This window comes from Myiozetetes cayanensis, unplaced genomic scaffold (genome assembly GCF_022539395.1).
Source record: "Myiozetetes cayanensis isolate MyiCay16 unplaced genomic scaffold, myiCay2020 scf6-25, whole genome shotgun sequence".
NCBI classification, from domain to species: domain Eukaryota; kingdom Metazoa; phylum Chordata; class Aves; order Passeriformes; family Tyrannidae; genus Myiozetetes; species Myiozetetes cayanensis.
In genome coordinates, this window is record NW_026087853.1 from 52,055,693 (window position 1) to 52,071,490 (window position 15,798).

Consider the following 15,798-nt stretch of genomic DNA (forward strand, 5'->3'; position numbering starts at 1 on the left):
GACAATATCCCTCACCAATTCAGCCCATGTCTGCTGTGTCTAAGGATTCTGTGTTCAGATATTTCATTTAGCTAGGACTGCACCCTGAATGGTGAAAATACACAAGAGCATAAACAGTAACTCACTGTGTGCTTGGGTAGCTCAAAGCTCATGCCACTGAAACCTTTCAAAAAGTTGCATTGCTTCTAAAAAACAATGAAGTCAAAAAGCTTTGTGATACTTTTATGACTTTTGACTTGAGTCTTATGACTCTTACTGAAGTTGCTGCTTCCTTAAAGGCCAAAATATATTGGGTAATAAGAAAGGGTAGCTAAAGTACTGCATATTCTCTGGAAAAAGCAGGAAGGAGGTTCAGAAAGGTCTCCTAACTTTTGGGATATACATGTTTAGTGAGAAGGAGGAGTTAAAAAAACAACAAAGGAAGGTCTTGGTTCTCAGAATAAACCTGGTTAGCTGAGCTGCATGTGATGTGTTTGTGGTGACTGGAGAAGGTGTCACAGGAGCTCAGTGGCTGGCAGGGGCTCACTCAGGGAATGATTTCTCAAGGGGAAGCAGGATTTTAAAAGCAGTGCAGTTACTACCGTGTCATGTGATCCTCGTGCACAGGCAAACAAAAGAAACAAAACCCGTCCTTGCTTTGCCTCCTTCCTCTCCTGACAGCAGCAAATTCATGTGGATTTAAATAAAGAGGAAGTGTTGTGTTGTGTTTTGTTCTGGCTTTTTTTCAAGACTCATTAATTCCAGTAGCTGAGCTGCTGCTGAGGCCAGTGCATTCTGAAATTAAATAAACTACACTGATTACTCAGGTTCCCTACGCCTGTATTCTGTGCTTATGACTTGCTATTCCTGAATGTTTAGAGCTTACAGGGCATCTGTTAACTGTTATTTTCACTCTCATACAAGTTGACTGAGTCCAACAGTATTTCACTGATCCAGGAATAGTTTATAGTAAACAATAAGCTAAACCAGAAAATGTTTATTAACCTGAATAAACATATGTATAAAATGCACTTGGGCTCAAATATCTATACAAGTACTCTGAGGAGTGTGATATGATAAGCACAGCTTTTTTTCCCCCACTGTTTTAGACACAGTATTATTTATTGTGCATTAGTAACTTACTTCACGTTCTGTGCTTTGAGATAGCAAGGTGTTTCTTGCTTGTTTATTTAGCTTTAATGTGTCTGGTATATTTGAATTAGGCAGTGATTAACAATTACATGATTATGGTTAAGTTTATATCCAGGTCTTTAGATGGAATATGCACTTCCCTTAGTGTGTGAGGAGATCTAAGAAAAGAGATCTGAAAAACACATCAGCATTATGAGCTGCTGTCTTATAATTAAACTTGGAAAAAATAGTGACAGAAGTCTCTCATGTGTATGTTCTTTGGTTCTGGTGACCTAATATGACTTCATATGGTTGAAATACAAAAACAAACTGCGCTTTTGGAAATGCCTGAGAACTCCAGGTCCATTTAGTCAGAGAGGATAGTTATAATTGCAGTCTATACTAGAAAGACTTTGTTCATTCATGAAGGAAAAAAAGGATACTAAAGGATCGGGGTATCCTTTAAGGAAGCATCAAATTTAATTTGAATGTCTTAGAATGTGTCTCACTGAAAATTTTCTTATTTAAATAGGACACTATTAGTTAAGGGCTACTTTACTTATAGTTCTGCTTATTATTCCCCCCCAAATCAAAATCTCAGGGTTCTGAAACGTTTTGATTTGCTTAGGCACGAATCCATTTAAGGAACATTTTAGAAGGCTTTAGTCACTTTTGTCACTGACATGGATACTTTGCTAACTGAGGTTTATGGATGATAAGCATGAATAACCTTTTGATTTCAGGTTGATACTCATATCCACGCTGCTGCTTGCATGAACCAGAAGCACTTACTGAGGTTTATTAAGCACACCTATCAAACGGAGCCTGACAGGATTGTTGCAGAGAAAAAAGGCAGGAAGATGACTTTAAAGCAAGTCTTTGAAAGCCTTCACATGGACCCCTATGACCTCACTGTAGACTCTTTAGATGTCCACGCAGTAAGTCTAGTAAAATTACAAAATAAATGAGAAAAAGAGACGTTTTCCGAGTGCGAAACTCTGCTTTCTACGGTTTTTGCATGATAACTTATTAAATCAGAATTTGGCTACATTGCATGTCTGAAGTAATTTTACACAGGCTTTTTCTTTTTGTGCCTTTTATTGCTAGGCAATTTAATTTCAAAACTATTGTGTGTTCTTAAAACCATGGTTATTTGGGTTTTTTCCTCCTCCAGGGTCGTCAAACATTTCATCGATTTGACAAATTCAATTCCAAGTACAATCCAGTTGGTGCCAGTGAGCTGAGGGACTTGTACTTGAAAACCGAGAACTATATTGGTGGTGAATATTTTGCTCGTATGGTCAAGGTAAATAAGTTTCAAGCTTTTCCAGCTGTAGAGAAAGGAAGGTTTGGAATAGATTTGTGCTGGCATTTGCATCTAGAGGTAACACTGTGCTTTAGTGATTCCAAGTATTGGTCTCGCTCTAGCAACTCCTCAGAGAAGACCTCTGCTAAGTCAGCCTCTGCTGCTTTCTGAATAATTTGATGAGTTGGAACGTGCACATAAGCTGTGTATGAGCTCAAAGCAGAGTTGTGGCAGTTTCAAACTAATGGAGAGCGGCCGAGGGTGAAATCACTGGCTGAATATTTTGTTAGGATGTAGTTGGTTAGTGGGAGCTGCTGGGGAAGGAGGAGCTAGGGGAGTGCCTCTGCAGAAACCTCTATCTGCACATGCCTGCAACAGGCTTCAAATCAATTTCTTAGAACAAAAAAATCAGTAGTTTTTGTGATCTAGTGTCACCTCTTCCTGAAATTTATAGAAGTGCTTGTCGAAAATGAACTGCCTTAAAGTTGCTTACTACCATGGATTCTGGGTCAGATTCTCAATTGGTCTGCAATATTTTATGTAGACATTTACCAACTTTAAACATAGGCCTGATGAAGGTGTTAGTAATAACTGCACAAGAATATTGTCCTCTAAATCTAGGTGCTAGTTATACTCTTATATATACAGTTATTCTCAAATGATATGAGACAGCTTGATGGTAGATTATTAAGATGCCTCAAATAAAATAATAGATTAGTAGACATGAGATTCCCTTTATCTTTAAAGGGTTCAATGCAGTTATGTCTGGTCTGAGCAAAATACAGTGATAAATCTATTACTAGCTGTAAATGATCTTCAGTATCCATATTAAAGCAAATATATCTATTACTTACTAGGAAGTAGCCCGTGAACTAGAAGAAAGTAAGTACCAGTATACAGAACCCCGCTTATCCATTTATGGACGGTCTCCAGATGAATGGCTGAACTTGGCAAAATGGTTCATTAAGCATAAAGTTTATTCCCCTAATATGCGCTGGATAATTCAGGTTCCCAGAATCTAGTAAGTAATCAGGAGCTCTTGGTAATTTTCATAGTTTGAAATCATACCAATGACTTTATTTCTGGTAATATTTAGATGGCTCATTAGCTGTCCTGTAGTTCTGTTTATAAGCAATAGCTTGGGAAATTTATTTTTGGCCATTGGTGCAGTTTTCCTGACAGGCTGGGGGTGGAATAGAGGAGATGGGGTTTGAATCTACTCTTTATGAAGCCGTTCAAAACTACTGTGAATTATTTGTAAGCCTGAAGATACTGAAACCAAAAATTACAACTGGGTGAAATCAAGCTGCGTTCAAAGGCAAGTTAAAATATAGTTTAGTAATGAGATAATCCACTCTTGAATTCCATGAAAGAGTAGAAAATGCTCTGTAAAATTGTTACCATCAAGATCAGTGACTAAATGACAGTGAACTTGGAAACACAACCCAAACTGATGATTTTCCAGCTTAAATGGGTATCAGTTTTTCTTAGTTTTTGAGCATCCTTTGGGATTTCACTGTTTCCAATACTGTTTATTGTAATACAGTCTCCCTTGATAATCCTGTCAGCCTTCATAGCTGAGCTTCATGTTTTGAGATGTCATAGTTGGAATATGAGTGGAGAAAGAGCTGTCACACTCACATATATCCCCCAGAGTGAGGAAGTTTCTCTGATTTCTTACACAGCAATTTCTTGTACACACAGTGCAGTCAGCACTTGGAGTAAGTCATGCCCTTAACAGCTCACAGAAGTACTGTCCCTCTTTTCTGAAAGGCTCACTCCAGCAGAACATGCTGCTTTCATTTGGAGTAGCTACAGCCTCAGAAAACAGAATCTTTCATGGGAGATAATTCTTCATCTCCCCGGTCAGTATTTGTTTTGCTGCAAGGGAAAGGGTCGCTGTTGTTGAGACAGCATCTCCCCCTGCACACTGCCTCTATTTTTGGAGCTTCAGCAGAGCCTGGATGAAGCAAAGTGCCAGGAAACAGAGCACAGATCCCTGCCCTGACATTGAGCTTCAGAGTCCTGGTGGAACTGAAGCTGTAGAATACACACAAATAACAGAAAATATGAAAGTGGAAGAAAATACAAGCTAATTAAAAAATATGTCTATATTTTTCCCCTTCAGTGACATATTTAGGTCTAAAAATATTCTGCCTAGTTTTGGGAAGATGTTGGAGAACATCTTTTTACCTTTGTTTGAAGCAACAATCAATCCCAAAGACCACAAAGAATTGCACCTATTCCTTAAATATGTAAGTATGTTTGGGTTTTCTGTCTCACGTGAAATGGATCCTCTTCTACTCATAATTCTTTTTTCATCCACAGCTCTTCCCAAACACTAAAAAAGTTTCCTTCTCCATGGATTGCTTGTATTATTATATTATTGTATTGCTTGTAATTTAACAGAAGTCTGAGCGAGGTCCTGTTGTGAAATAGTTGCTGTTTGTTTCCTCTGCAACAGCTCAACAGCTATTTATTTGTCCTTTCAGCCAGGACCAAAAACATTTGCATGCTCTCCTGCATCTCAGTCCAGGATGTGTACTTTGAGCTTTCCTCTGGGACTGCTCTCCAAAAGGAGGGCAGCTGAAAGGAAGCATTGTGTAGATCCTGGTGGAACTCGGGATGCTGGGAAAAGGTTGAGAGAGACATGTCTGAGTGTGCCCCAGAAGGGAACTCTGAGGTTTCCTGGGAGCCTCTGGCCTTCAGCTGCCTATCAAATAACACAGCAGATGAGTTCAAAGGATTATAGTCTGGATCTGAGGGAGTCCTACAGCCCCGTAAGCCCCCCCAGGAGCCTGAGGGCTGCTGTGCACCCGGGCTTCCTGTTTGCATCAGAACTAAAAAATGGGTGAAACTTATTTCAAGAAAACACGTTATTCCTGCTGTCTGCATGGCATGGCAGGAGGGCAGGGCAGCAGAACTGCTGGCACAGCAGGGAGATGAAGGAAGAGGGACTGGAGGCTTTGTTCAAGCAAGTCCTGAAACAAGAGTAAGTGACATTTGAAATTTGCTTCTTGAAAACCCTGGTTTCTGTGAATCTCTCCTCCCACCAGGTGACTGGCTTTGACAGCGTTGATGATGAATCCAAACACAGTGGCCATATGTTCTCTGACAAGAGCCTTAACCCTGACCTCTGGACTAGCGAGAAGAATCCCCCGTATAGCTATTATTTGTATTATATGTACGTGAACATCATGTTGCTAAACAACCTTAGGAGGTAAGTCATTTTTCTCTTTTGCAAGCTTCCAGAAAGTCAGTATCTTGGTCTCTAACTGTCTAGATTACATATCTTCTGAATTATTTTAGAGAGTCCATGAGGAGTACATGAGTTACTTTGAAAATACTAACTACAAAATTAATTCAAATTAAATACTCAGAAATTGTAAGGGCATCAGATTAATATCTTGGTTTGATATTTGTGTGCATTTCTGTGGGTTTTTTTAATTCCTTAAAGCTGAATATATCAAGCAAAACAAAAAGAGAAACCCCACAATACTGACTTACTGATCTTTGCTTCGTTTCACAGTGGATTTCCAAATATAATGTACCTGCCTCTTGGTAGCTTCCTGGTAATTTAAGAATAATTTAAGTTCTGTTGTGAAATACTGGTTTAAGGGCTGCTGCTATCAGACAAAGTAGGACACAATTATTAACTGCACCTCTAGCTAACTTATTTTAGCATGCTTGTTGACTCACTCAGTTTTTCTACCTCTGAGACCAGTGTCTGGGCAAGTGATGCAGGGAGTTACGATCCTGGCTGTGAGATCAGACCCTCACAGCAGGTTTTGGCATCAGGCTCAGTAAAGCCTGAAATTCAACATGAGGTTATGTTGCTAAATTTGCAGCTACCTCACTGAGTGATCTGCACAAGTGACTCCAGCTGAGGCACAGTGAGGTTGTCCATTGATATGACAGTGTCATCACTTACCTTGCAAGGATTTGCTTCATTATTATTTATCAAATGTTTGGGGATTTTCTTACAAAAGGTGCACAGATCTGTCATTTTAACATTTTATCCAAGTTAACATTCAAAATGTTAGTTTTTCTCTCCCACTGCTACTTCAAGCATTTCTTTCTCTATTATTCTCTTTGATCCAAACTCATAATAAGAATGCCCACCTTAAATTACCTTGTAGGTGCAACAAACAGGCCTGGTTGTAAGTTTTAACTCTGTAATGGAAAGGACACACTAAGACATGACTTAGTTATCTAAGTCATCCCTTTGTCCTGACTTTCCTTTACGTCCTCTGTAGTGTACATGCTTTTTCTATTCCAAAGACAGATTCTGTCAGAACTTACACATTTCTTTTTTACCTTCAAGGTCATTTCAACTACTGTTTTAAAATCCCCCCAGATAATCATTAAATATTCTTTACAGCTGCATGAGATAATGACACAATTCATCCATGAGTATGCTTAACTGTTCACCCTGTTAAGCATACTGAGTATTTGAGTCCAGACAGCCAGTCCATGACAAGACTGGTTTATCCTTTTGGTGGTATTAGTGAGGATGGATTAATTACATCCTTATGAATTGCCTTATACTCTAGCACTCCTTGTTGAAATTCTTTGTTTTGAACATCTCCAAATACTTACAGGACATTTGTCTACACTGAATAACAGAGTCCATTATAACCTAAAACCCAATGTCATTTTTAATATAGATGATAACATAATCCTAGAAATTGCAGTGTGAAGTCTAGTGTAATACCTAACTCTCCTGAATCATCTCTGCTTCTCAGGGTGTGGTTTTATGCTACACTTAATGTGGTGAGATGGCAGGTTCTCTTCACACTAGGTAGTGTTAGCTAACTCTTGGCAATGTGCTTCCACCTCTTCCCTCATTTTGAATTAGGAATTTTGCAGTCACAGGTTGCATTGGTTCACTTGATTTTTCATCTGTCAGTTCCCTCAACTGAATTGTGTTCAGTAACTGTTCACCCAGCAGCCAGAGAATTGCTAAATGAGGTGTAACTGGGGCAGGGAAGAAGGAGGAAGACACAAATATGTCAGGTGGTGGAAGGGTCCCTTTAGACAGCAGCCCACAGGTAGGCCTGATTAAATGTCACATCAAACTGTGAGAATGTGTAACTTTTAATTTTCTTCGTTTAAGTTACCATATTAATGACAAATTATATACCAAATAGATAAAGAGCAGTGCATTTTTTTGTGAGTGGAACTTGCTTTTAATCTCCTCAGGGAAAGAGGCATGTGCACTTTCCTGTTTCGCCCTCACTGTGGAGAAGCTGGGTCCATCACACACCTTGTGTCAGCCTTCCTGACCGCAGACAACATCTCTCACGGACTGCTCTTGAAGAAGGTATTGTTTGGTTGCTCACCTAAAGGTTGATCACTGTGTGCTGACACATCAGTCACTGGTTCAAACAGCAGCACCAAAATGACTGTATCTGGGCAGCCCACTTTAGTTATTGGGCTGCCCCATCAATTAACTTTCTTAGCAAGGCATAAGTAACTCTTCAGTTTGGTCAGAAACTCCACCTGGAGTAGTGCTGGCATTCCGGTCTTGGGAGACCCCAACACAAGAACACGTTGGATCTTTTGGAGGGAATCCAGAGAAGGCCATGAAGATGTTCAGAGGACTGGAGCATCTCTCCTATGAGGAAAGGCTAAGAGAGTTGGGGTTTTTCAGCCTGGAAAAGTGAAGGCTCCATGGAGACCACGTAGCACTTTCCAGTACCTAAAGGGGCTTTGAGAGAGCTGGAGAGGGGCTTTGCACAGGGCTAGGCAGGGATAGATAAGGGATAATTCAAAGAGGGCAGGGTCAGAGTAGGTACTGGGAAGAAATTCCTCACTGTGAGGGTGGTGAAGCACTGGAACAGCTTGCCCAGAGAAGCTGTGGATGCTTCATCCCTGGAAGTTTTCAAGTCCAGGCTGGATGAGGCTTTGAGAAACCTGGTCTAGTGAAAGGCATCCGTGCCCATGGCAGGGGGGGTGGAAAGAGATGATCTCTAAGGTCCCTTCTAAACCAAACAATTTCAGGATTCAATGAAATAAATAAGCTCAACTGAACTTCCTACTTCTTAAGCTACAAAAAGAGAGCTCTTCCTATTCTAAAGCTGTGTCTTTACAGGGAAGATCAACTGTTCAGATATGTCAAAGACTTGGCAGCACCTCTTTTTGGTTACTCCGAGCTAAAATTACACAGAAAAAAATTCAAGACTTGCTTAGACTTGTTACTACTCCCTGGTTTAGGTCCCAGAAGAACTTAAGGAAAGCTCTGTTTTTTTCTGTACACGAACAAAGGTTGTATTCCCTGACTGGCATTTCTGTACTTCAGCGTTCATTCAGGGTTTGATTATTTTGATCAAGAAATTTAACATAGCTGTCTAACACAGCAATATTTTAGACAGAACTCGATTGTTATGACAGAACAAATATTATAATTCCTGGCACATAAGTTAATAAAAACCATCACTCAACTCATCTGCAGGGCACTGTTTCACAAATAAAATAATTGGTCAGTGGGTGGCAGACTTGCACTGAATTTACTGTGATTTTTTAGAAAGAGTTCCCTTATAAGTTGGGGTTTTTTGGTTAATGCTGGAAAAATCTTTGTATTTTTCAACATATCCAAGAACAAAGAAAAGTCTGATACTATGTTCACAAATAGTAATTCCTTAAAATTAAGTAGTACTAGGGCTGTGTGTGACCAAAGCATTCTTCTCTTCACTCTCTCCTGCTTGACCTGGTGTGATAAGCTGACACAGCAGATGCTACTAATAATAACACTAATACAGGCACTTTTTAGGTTCATAGGTTGGTTAAGGCAGAATAATAATAAAGATGAGGCAGTCACAGATTTATATTATGTACAACAGCAGCACATGACTTCTATTTAATTAAAACTTCTTTTACTTCTAAAGTTGACCTATTGGACTGCAGCTTTGAAAATAACAAATTGCTTAGCGGTTCCTGTACATGTGTTATGCATGAATTTCAGGTTTTGGGGGAAGGCATGCAGTTAGTATCAGATGCAGTGCCTATAATATGTAATAATACAATAGTTATATACACTTACTAATCTACATTAGTATTAGTCACCTTGTTTTAAAAAGGTGACATATATTGAAGAACGTAAATTATTTTTATAAAGATCAGTAACATTTAAAATTCAGACTTTTAAGTATTTTCTAGAGAAGTCAGGGTTTAATGTCAACCTAACTTTTTGATCTTAGTCCCCCTCTGTAGTGCTGAAGTGCCGAAATCTTTTTTTTCATTATCCCGTAATATCATTAAATGCCAGCTGTGTTTTGTTTTGCAGAGTCCTGTTCTCCAGTACCTTTATTATCTTGCACAGATACCCATTGCCATGTCTCCACTTAGTAACAACAGCCTGTTCCTGGAGTACTCCAAAAATCCACTAAGGGAATTTCTCCATAAGGGACTGCACGTCTCTCTCTCCACAGATGATCCTATGCAGTTTCATTACACAAAGGTAAGAGTTACAAAAAAGCATTGGCTTTGAATTTGGCAACAGTACCACACAGGTCCAGAATGACCTGAAAGCTCTTTTGTATCTATGCTTAGGATATGGTGTCATGTGTTTCAGTCACTTCATTCATTCTTCTTCCCCATTCTCAGTCGCTCTTGGGCTTCAGAGGGAAATGTCTGATTTCCTAATCTATGTTTCTTTGGTACTCTTGGCTCTCCAGTGTTGGCTGTTGAAGTATAGAATGAAGGATGAGGCTGAAGGGAGGCTTGAGCCTTCATAAACAATCCTCTAGAGTGCCAGGAAAGTCCAGTTTCCTTACTAATAAATCTGGGGAAGTACATTACAAAAACACGAGGTGGAATCTCAAGATGACATATGAGCTGTTTGCTCACTGAACTGGAACAGATTCTTGCCCTTGGGTGGCCTGGCAGGACAGAAGTGCCTGGTCACTGGTTCTGATGGCCTCGTTTTGTGCTTGGCACCGACTGGAGTCAGGCTGTGCCTCAGAGTGGCCCGTGCCTTGCCCCGCTGTGTCCTGAGGACAGGCTGGCTCTGCTGTGCTGTCCCCGGGCTGGCTGCTGGCCTGGGACCTGTCTCTGCTGGAAAAGGCTCCATGTGGATGTCCCACAGCACCAGCCCAGGCACACCAGTGTGGAAGGGCTGAGGCGAGAAACTGCCCTGCTACCTGTCCGTGTGCATATTCAGTGAAGATTTAGGTCCTCCAAGGTGTTTATTCCTGGGATCTCCTCTGGAATTGCCTAATAAATGCCTCTAAGGATCTGGACTGCAGGCTGTAGTTTCTTAGACTAAGACAACTGGACACCCAGTGCCTATTGATTCTTTAACAGAAGTCCTTGGGAAACTTGAAATAAACAGTTCTGTTCATAGTAATTGTGATTTTAAAGTTTTAAACTTCTAATTTTTCACAGCTGTCTAAAGAGCATGTATAAATTCCTTAATTATTAATGAGTAACACATCCCCATTTATATCTTATTTACATATAACTTAAATGTATTTTGGTGCTACAGGAAGCTCTCATGGAAGAATATGCCATTGCAGCTCAGGTGTGGAAACTTAGTACCTGTGACTTGTGTGAAATAGCAAGAAACAGCGTTCTGCAGAGTGGATTGTCAGATAAGGTAATTATGGCTGGAAAATCCCCTTTGGGAATGTTAGGGCCAGCTGGAACTGAGCAGTCAGTAGTCTGAACGCTGAATAGCAGGTGCTTATGTGGTGTATTTATGCACATCCCTGTCTTCTATTCCAGAAATATTCTCAGACTATCTGCTATGCAGTCTTACTTGCAAGTAAAGTATTAATGTTACTTTTGCCCTTTAGCTTTGTTTTGGAATTCCCAAAACATGTAGAGGGGCCAGATGCCTGTTTAAACTCAGTTCTGTCTCCGGTTCCAAACTTTTAATTATTTGGGTGATATCCCATTGCCAGTAATTTTATACATCATGTCTTGCATTAAGTAAAAACAAACTGCCTGTCATAAGCAAGACATGTTTTTCCTTAGAAGAGAGAATACAGAAAATATTCCAGTTTAGATAAGCAGTCAGATTAGATTAAATCCCTTTTGGCTTTAGAATTCTATACAGGCAAGACTTTCTCTAGGCCTTATTTTAGAACATCCTCTCGTCTGTCACTTTTGAACGTTTCTCTCAAGGAGCTGGTATGTGAAGGGATTTCAGAAGTATATTCTGTTGTTTCTTCCAATACTCCCTTAGTGACAACTCATTTTCGTCTTGTGCAACATCTAAATAACAAAGGAAACCTGAGCCTCTTTTTGACCTCTTACATGAAAGATGTAGCAGTGAAGGCCAAACACCAGCACAGAGGGTTTAGCAAGCCAGACTGAGTGCACTTCTGAGTGATTATATGTATAAACTTTGGCCTTAAAATCTCCGAAACTGGTTAAGACTCTGAAGTAGAGTTCAATGGCCAGCTGGTCGAGGCTGCTCTTTTCACTCGTACTGGACTCACTCAAGTAACAAACACTCATTTCTGCAATAAATCGAAGCTGTGGAATTGACTTCTTCCTTTGTACATTTAATCCCGTTCACAGGAAAAACAGAAGTTCTTAGGGGTGAATTACTGTAAAGAAGGGCCTGAGGGAAATGACATCCGAAAGACAAATGTTGCCCAGATCCGGATGGCCTTCAGGTACGAGACGCTGTGCAATGAACTCAGTTTCCTGTCCGATGCCATGAGAACAGAAGAGATTTCTACTCTGTCAAAGTAGCTACGAACCCAGAGAAACCAGAACATTTCACTCCTAAGCAGGAGAAGATGCTAATTAACATCAAATTATCTGTCTTTGATGCTACCAGGACAGACCTGAGCAGGACAGAGAAAAAAGAGAGTATCTGTGGAAGGTAAACAGCATTTGCTGCCTTCTTTTCCTGCATTATCCTCATTGCAAAGATTTCAGTTTCCACAACATTAGGCTTTTTAAAATTGCTGTAAATATTAAATGCAAACTTAGAATCATGTAAGATTTGTTTCATATTGTCTTAACTGCGCCCTGCATTGTAGCTTGGGAAACAAGAGAGAACATCCACAGTGCATCTGTGACGAGCACCTGAGGATGCCACAGGTGCTGACAGTACACACGCACCTGGCTGCATCCTGCAAGCCTCAGTACCAGTCATGGCATTTAGCACTCCTAAGTTTAACCCTTTATTCATTAGCAGTTTGTATGGGGTGCATAATTTTGAGGCTACCCTTTCATTCTGGACGGTGTTCCGACAGTTTTTAACTTAACGTTTCCTGGAAACCAAGGAAAACCAAAATCAGGTAATCTTGTTCAGTGACTAATTAATTACTTCCTGTTATGTAGGGTGTCAGTGAAGAACAGCAGATGAATGCTTTTTAATCTAGCAAGTATGAAACATGGTGTCAAAATTGCTGTTGTACACTGTAATGAGCCTAATTATATCATGACAAATTTTGCCTTGAAAGTTGACACTTTTTTTATTGCTTTGTAATGGGAATATGTGGATATGCCAGTTCAAATTACATACAGTTTATGCAGATAATTTTGGTTGCATGTAAAGAGACATTTTTTACTTGAAAAAACGGAAGTGTTCTTATGAATCAGTGGTAGAAACACCAGACCTGGGTTCTGGTCCTACTTCTGACATATTTTTACACCTTTGTTTTAGTCTGTATTTTAGCCGATCAGAGCCGAATGGGAAGTCAAGCTGTCTATTTGTACAGAAGTTATCCCACTTGAAACTTGTCACTTCAAATCATGTTATGTTAAACTATTTATTTATGATGGAGTAGGTAGTAAAATACAGCTCCTGGAATATTTATCACTTTTAATCTTGTTCCTATTTGATCATCCTTAAGACACAGTCCTACTCATTCAGAAAGGATTATGAGTAATAACGTGATGGCATCTGTGTGTTGTAGAAGCTGCACGTCATTTCACACCAAAACACACTCGAGGCCAAGGGCAGCAGAGGGTGTGGGTTCTGTGAGTCCAGCCTTGCACTGCTCAATTCAGAGGCCTGCAGTCCCTAAGGTAGGACCTTGGGAACACTTTTTAAATGCACCTGCTGGCCTGAACGGTGATTGCAGGGAAATGGCACTAAAGGGAAGGAGGAATTCCTGATCACTTCCTACACCTGTGCAGCCCTGCAAGAGCCCCATGCGAGAGAGAGAAGCCTAAAGACTATTAGGAAGCAGCCTGGAAATGAGGCCGCTGAGAGGGAGATCAAGACACACGAGCAGAGTTCTGGCCCTCCAGTCACCATCACAGGTAGCCAGCTGTCATGCACAGGGACCTGCAGTGATTGCAGGTGTTCTTCATCCAAAAACAGGGCTGCACACAGGTGGGGGGAGACTTGACTTAGGCTCTTCAGTGACCCAGCCTAATGTATTTAGTGTGCAACTAGTGCCAGATTTTGTATTCCTTGTACACCTAAAAATCACGTGCAACCATGTTACGCCGCTCTACTGCTTGAGAATAAAATTGTCCAAAGTTCTTAGTCAGCAGTGCTCACTGGGCTCACTGTTAGAAACTGTAGCAGCTCACATAATGCCATCTCAGGACTGGTGACTGTTTTAGGATGAAGTCTGAAAACATGGTCCAAGCATTTTAGCTGCATAAAATGCAGATACCTTGTTTTCATCAGTACAACCTCCTAATAAATTTTTATCAACATAATTTACTTGGGAAAAGCATCTGCATCCAGGCTAAATAAGCAACATGACTGATTGAAGAATTTCAGTTTTAAGTATTTCCATCTGATCAACATTGCTTTACTTGGGTTGTTTCACCTGAAGATCACTGTCAGTGTTGCTTTTGTTGTCACATTTCTTACTATTATACCAAATGTGTGTATGTTTAATACCTTTTCAGCTTTTCTTACCTCAAACACATCAGGTTTTAATAGGTCTGTAGCTCTGACTAAAACAAATAAAAGGAAAACTGGATTTGAATATTCAGGTAAATGGACAGTAATTGGGATTTTGACAATAACCACAATAAGTGGTCATGACCACAAGTTCTGCTTTCTGTGCTTCCTTGTGTGCTGCTTTTAAGGATAAACTGGGCTAATAGTATATTTGGGGAAACAAAGCACCATCCTTGCAAGCTTCCACTACTACATCTCTTTTGGTCATCTTTTAATTAGGCAAAAGTTATTCATTCCCAAGTTCGGTTCTTCATCTTTGCTGCCCTTTCTTTTTATGAAGTTGCACTTTCATGCGAATGGGAGGCTGCTCCCAATAACCCTGTGGGCTCAGGCTGCGGCTGGAATGAAAGGGAGATCCTGTGTGAGTCACTGCTGTACACGCTGACTCCAGTGCAGGACAGGGCAGTGGCTCATTCCTCCCAGCAGTGCTGGGGGTCAGGCCTGCTTACAACACAGCCTGTTTGACTCAAGCTGAAAGGGACTGAAAGAACATCACTGGAGGTGGTGAATGGAGTAAACGTGGCTTCAGATTGCAAGAATATCCTGTTTTCTCTTATTTGCCCTGGGAGTAAGGTTCAGACATTATTCAAGACTTCCTCAGAGCATTTTATACCTTCATCTGAAATGGTTAATTATGGTTATTTGATGTTTACAGCCTATCTACCTGAACAATTGCTAGTGATTGTTTTCTGTTCTGTTACTTTAGCAAACTTCAGGCATTTGCTCTGCTACAGGATAATTTTTTTCTTACCCCATGGTCACCTTATCTTCTTATCACCTTGTCATTGTTCTTATGTGGCTAAACCTTTCTGTTCTCTTTGCCTAGTTAAAATGCAAGTCTGAAAAGGTGTCTGTAAAAACGGCTTCTTCTTTCTGTGCCTGGGTTAAATGATGTTTATCTTTTGCCTCTCGTGGAAGCATTAAACTAATGAATTGTCAAAGAATATGATTTACATTTTCTGGTGTGTGTACCTCTCAAAAAAGCTCCTCAAAATCTCCACATTGAAGTAGAGCTGAAAACCTGTGTAATTAAACTGTTAGCAGTACAGAAGACTAAACCAAACTAAAGGACTACCACAGCATGAAAACTGAAAAACACCCCAGTGGAGAGAAAGAAGATGATAAGTGATATTTAGAAGAGGGTGCTAAAAACTTAGCTGAATTAAAGCTGTTAATGAAAACCAACTGTTCAGCCTGGCATTAAGGTCTGAAGGTGAAATTGCATTGTCGTCCCACCTGTCTCTTGGTGCCCACCCTGGTTCCCTGATCATCCAAACAGGACACCAGGGTAGGGCATGGAGCAACTCTTCCTGATCCTACAGCCTCATCTGAGTATTGAATTATATAATGTAATATTACATATATGAAATATAATAAGGATTTCTAGATGCAGATTAAAACGTCATCTCTCAGTACACAAACCCTTTATTTCTGTTTGTGAGCAGCACCAGTGAAGCACAAGAGCACAGCTTCACCTGTAACTGGAGAATGTGCATTC

The 15,798-nt window shown here is 40.3% G+C and overlaps 1 protein-coding gene across 2 annotated transcripts in view; it reads left to right on the forward strand.

The window, feature by feature from the left end:
* AMPD3 (adenosine monophosphate deaminase 3) overlaps positions 1 to 15,244 on the forward strand; it is a 31,499-nt gene extending 16,255 nt beyond the window's left edge. For both annotated transcript variants that reach the window (XM_050336305.1, XM_050336306.1), the window contains exons 7-15: positions 1,854 to 2,048; positions 2,285 to 2,416; positions 3,274 to 3,437; positions 4,545 to 4,671; positions 5,473 to 5,636; positions 7,619 to 7,739; positions 9,702 to 9,875; positions 10,902 to 11,012; positions 11,942 to 15,244. In XM_050336305.1, the coding sequence (XP_050192262.1) occupies positions 1,854 to 2,048; positions 2,285 to 2,416; positions 3,274 to 3,437; positions 4,545 to 4,671; positions 5,473 to 5,636; positions 7,619 to 7,739; positions 9,702 to 9,875; positions 10,902 to 11,012; positions 11,942 to 12,118 (1,365 nt within the window). In that variant the 3' untranslated portion in view covers positions 12,119 to 15,244. The remainder of the gene's footprint in view (positions 1 to 1,853; positions 2,049 to 2,284; positions 2,417 to 3,273; positions 3,438 to 4,544; positions 4,672 to 5,472; positions 5,637 to 7,618; positions 7,740 to 9,701; positions 9,876 to 10,901; positions 11,013 to 11,941) is intronic.
* Positions 15,245 to 15,798: the final 554 nt, after the last annotated feature.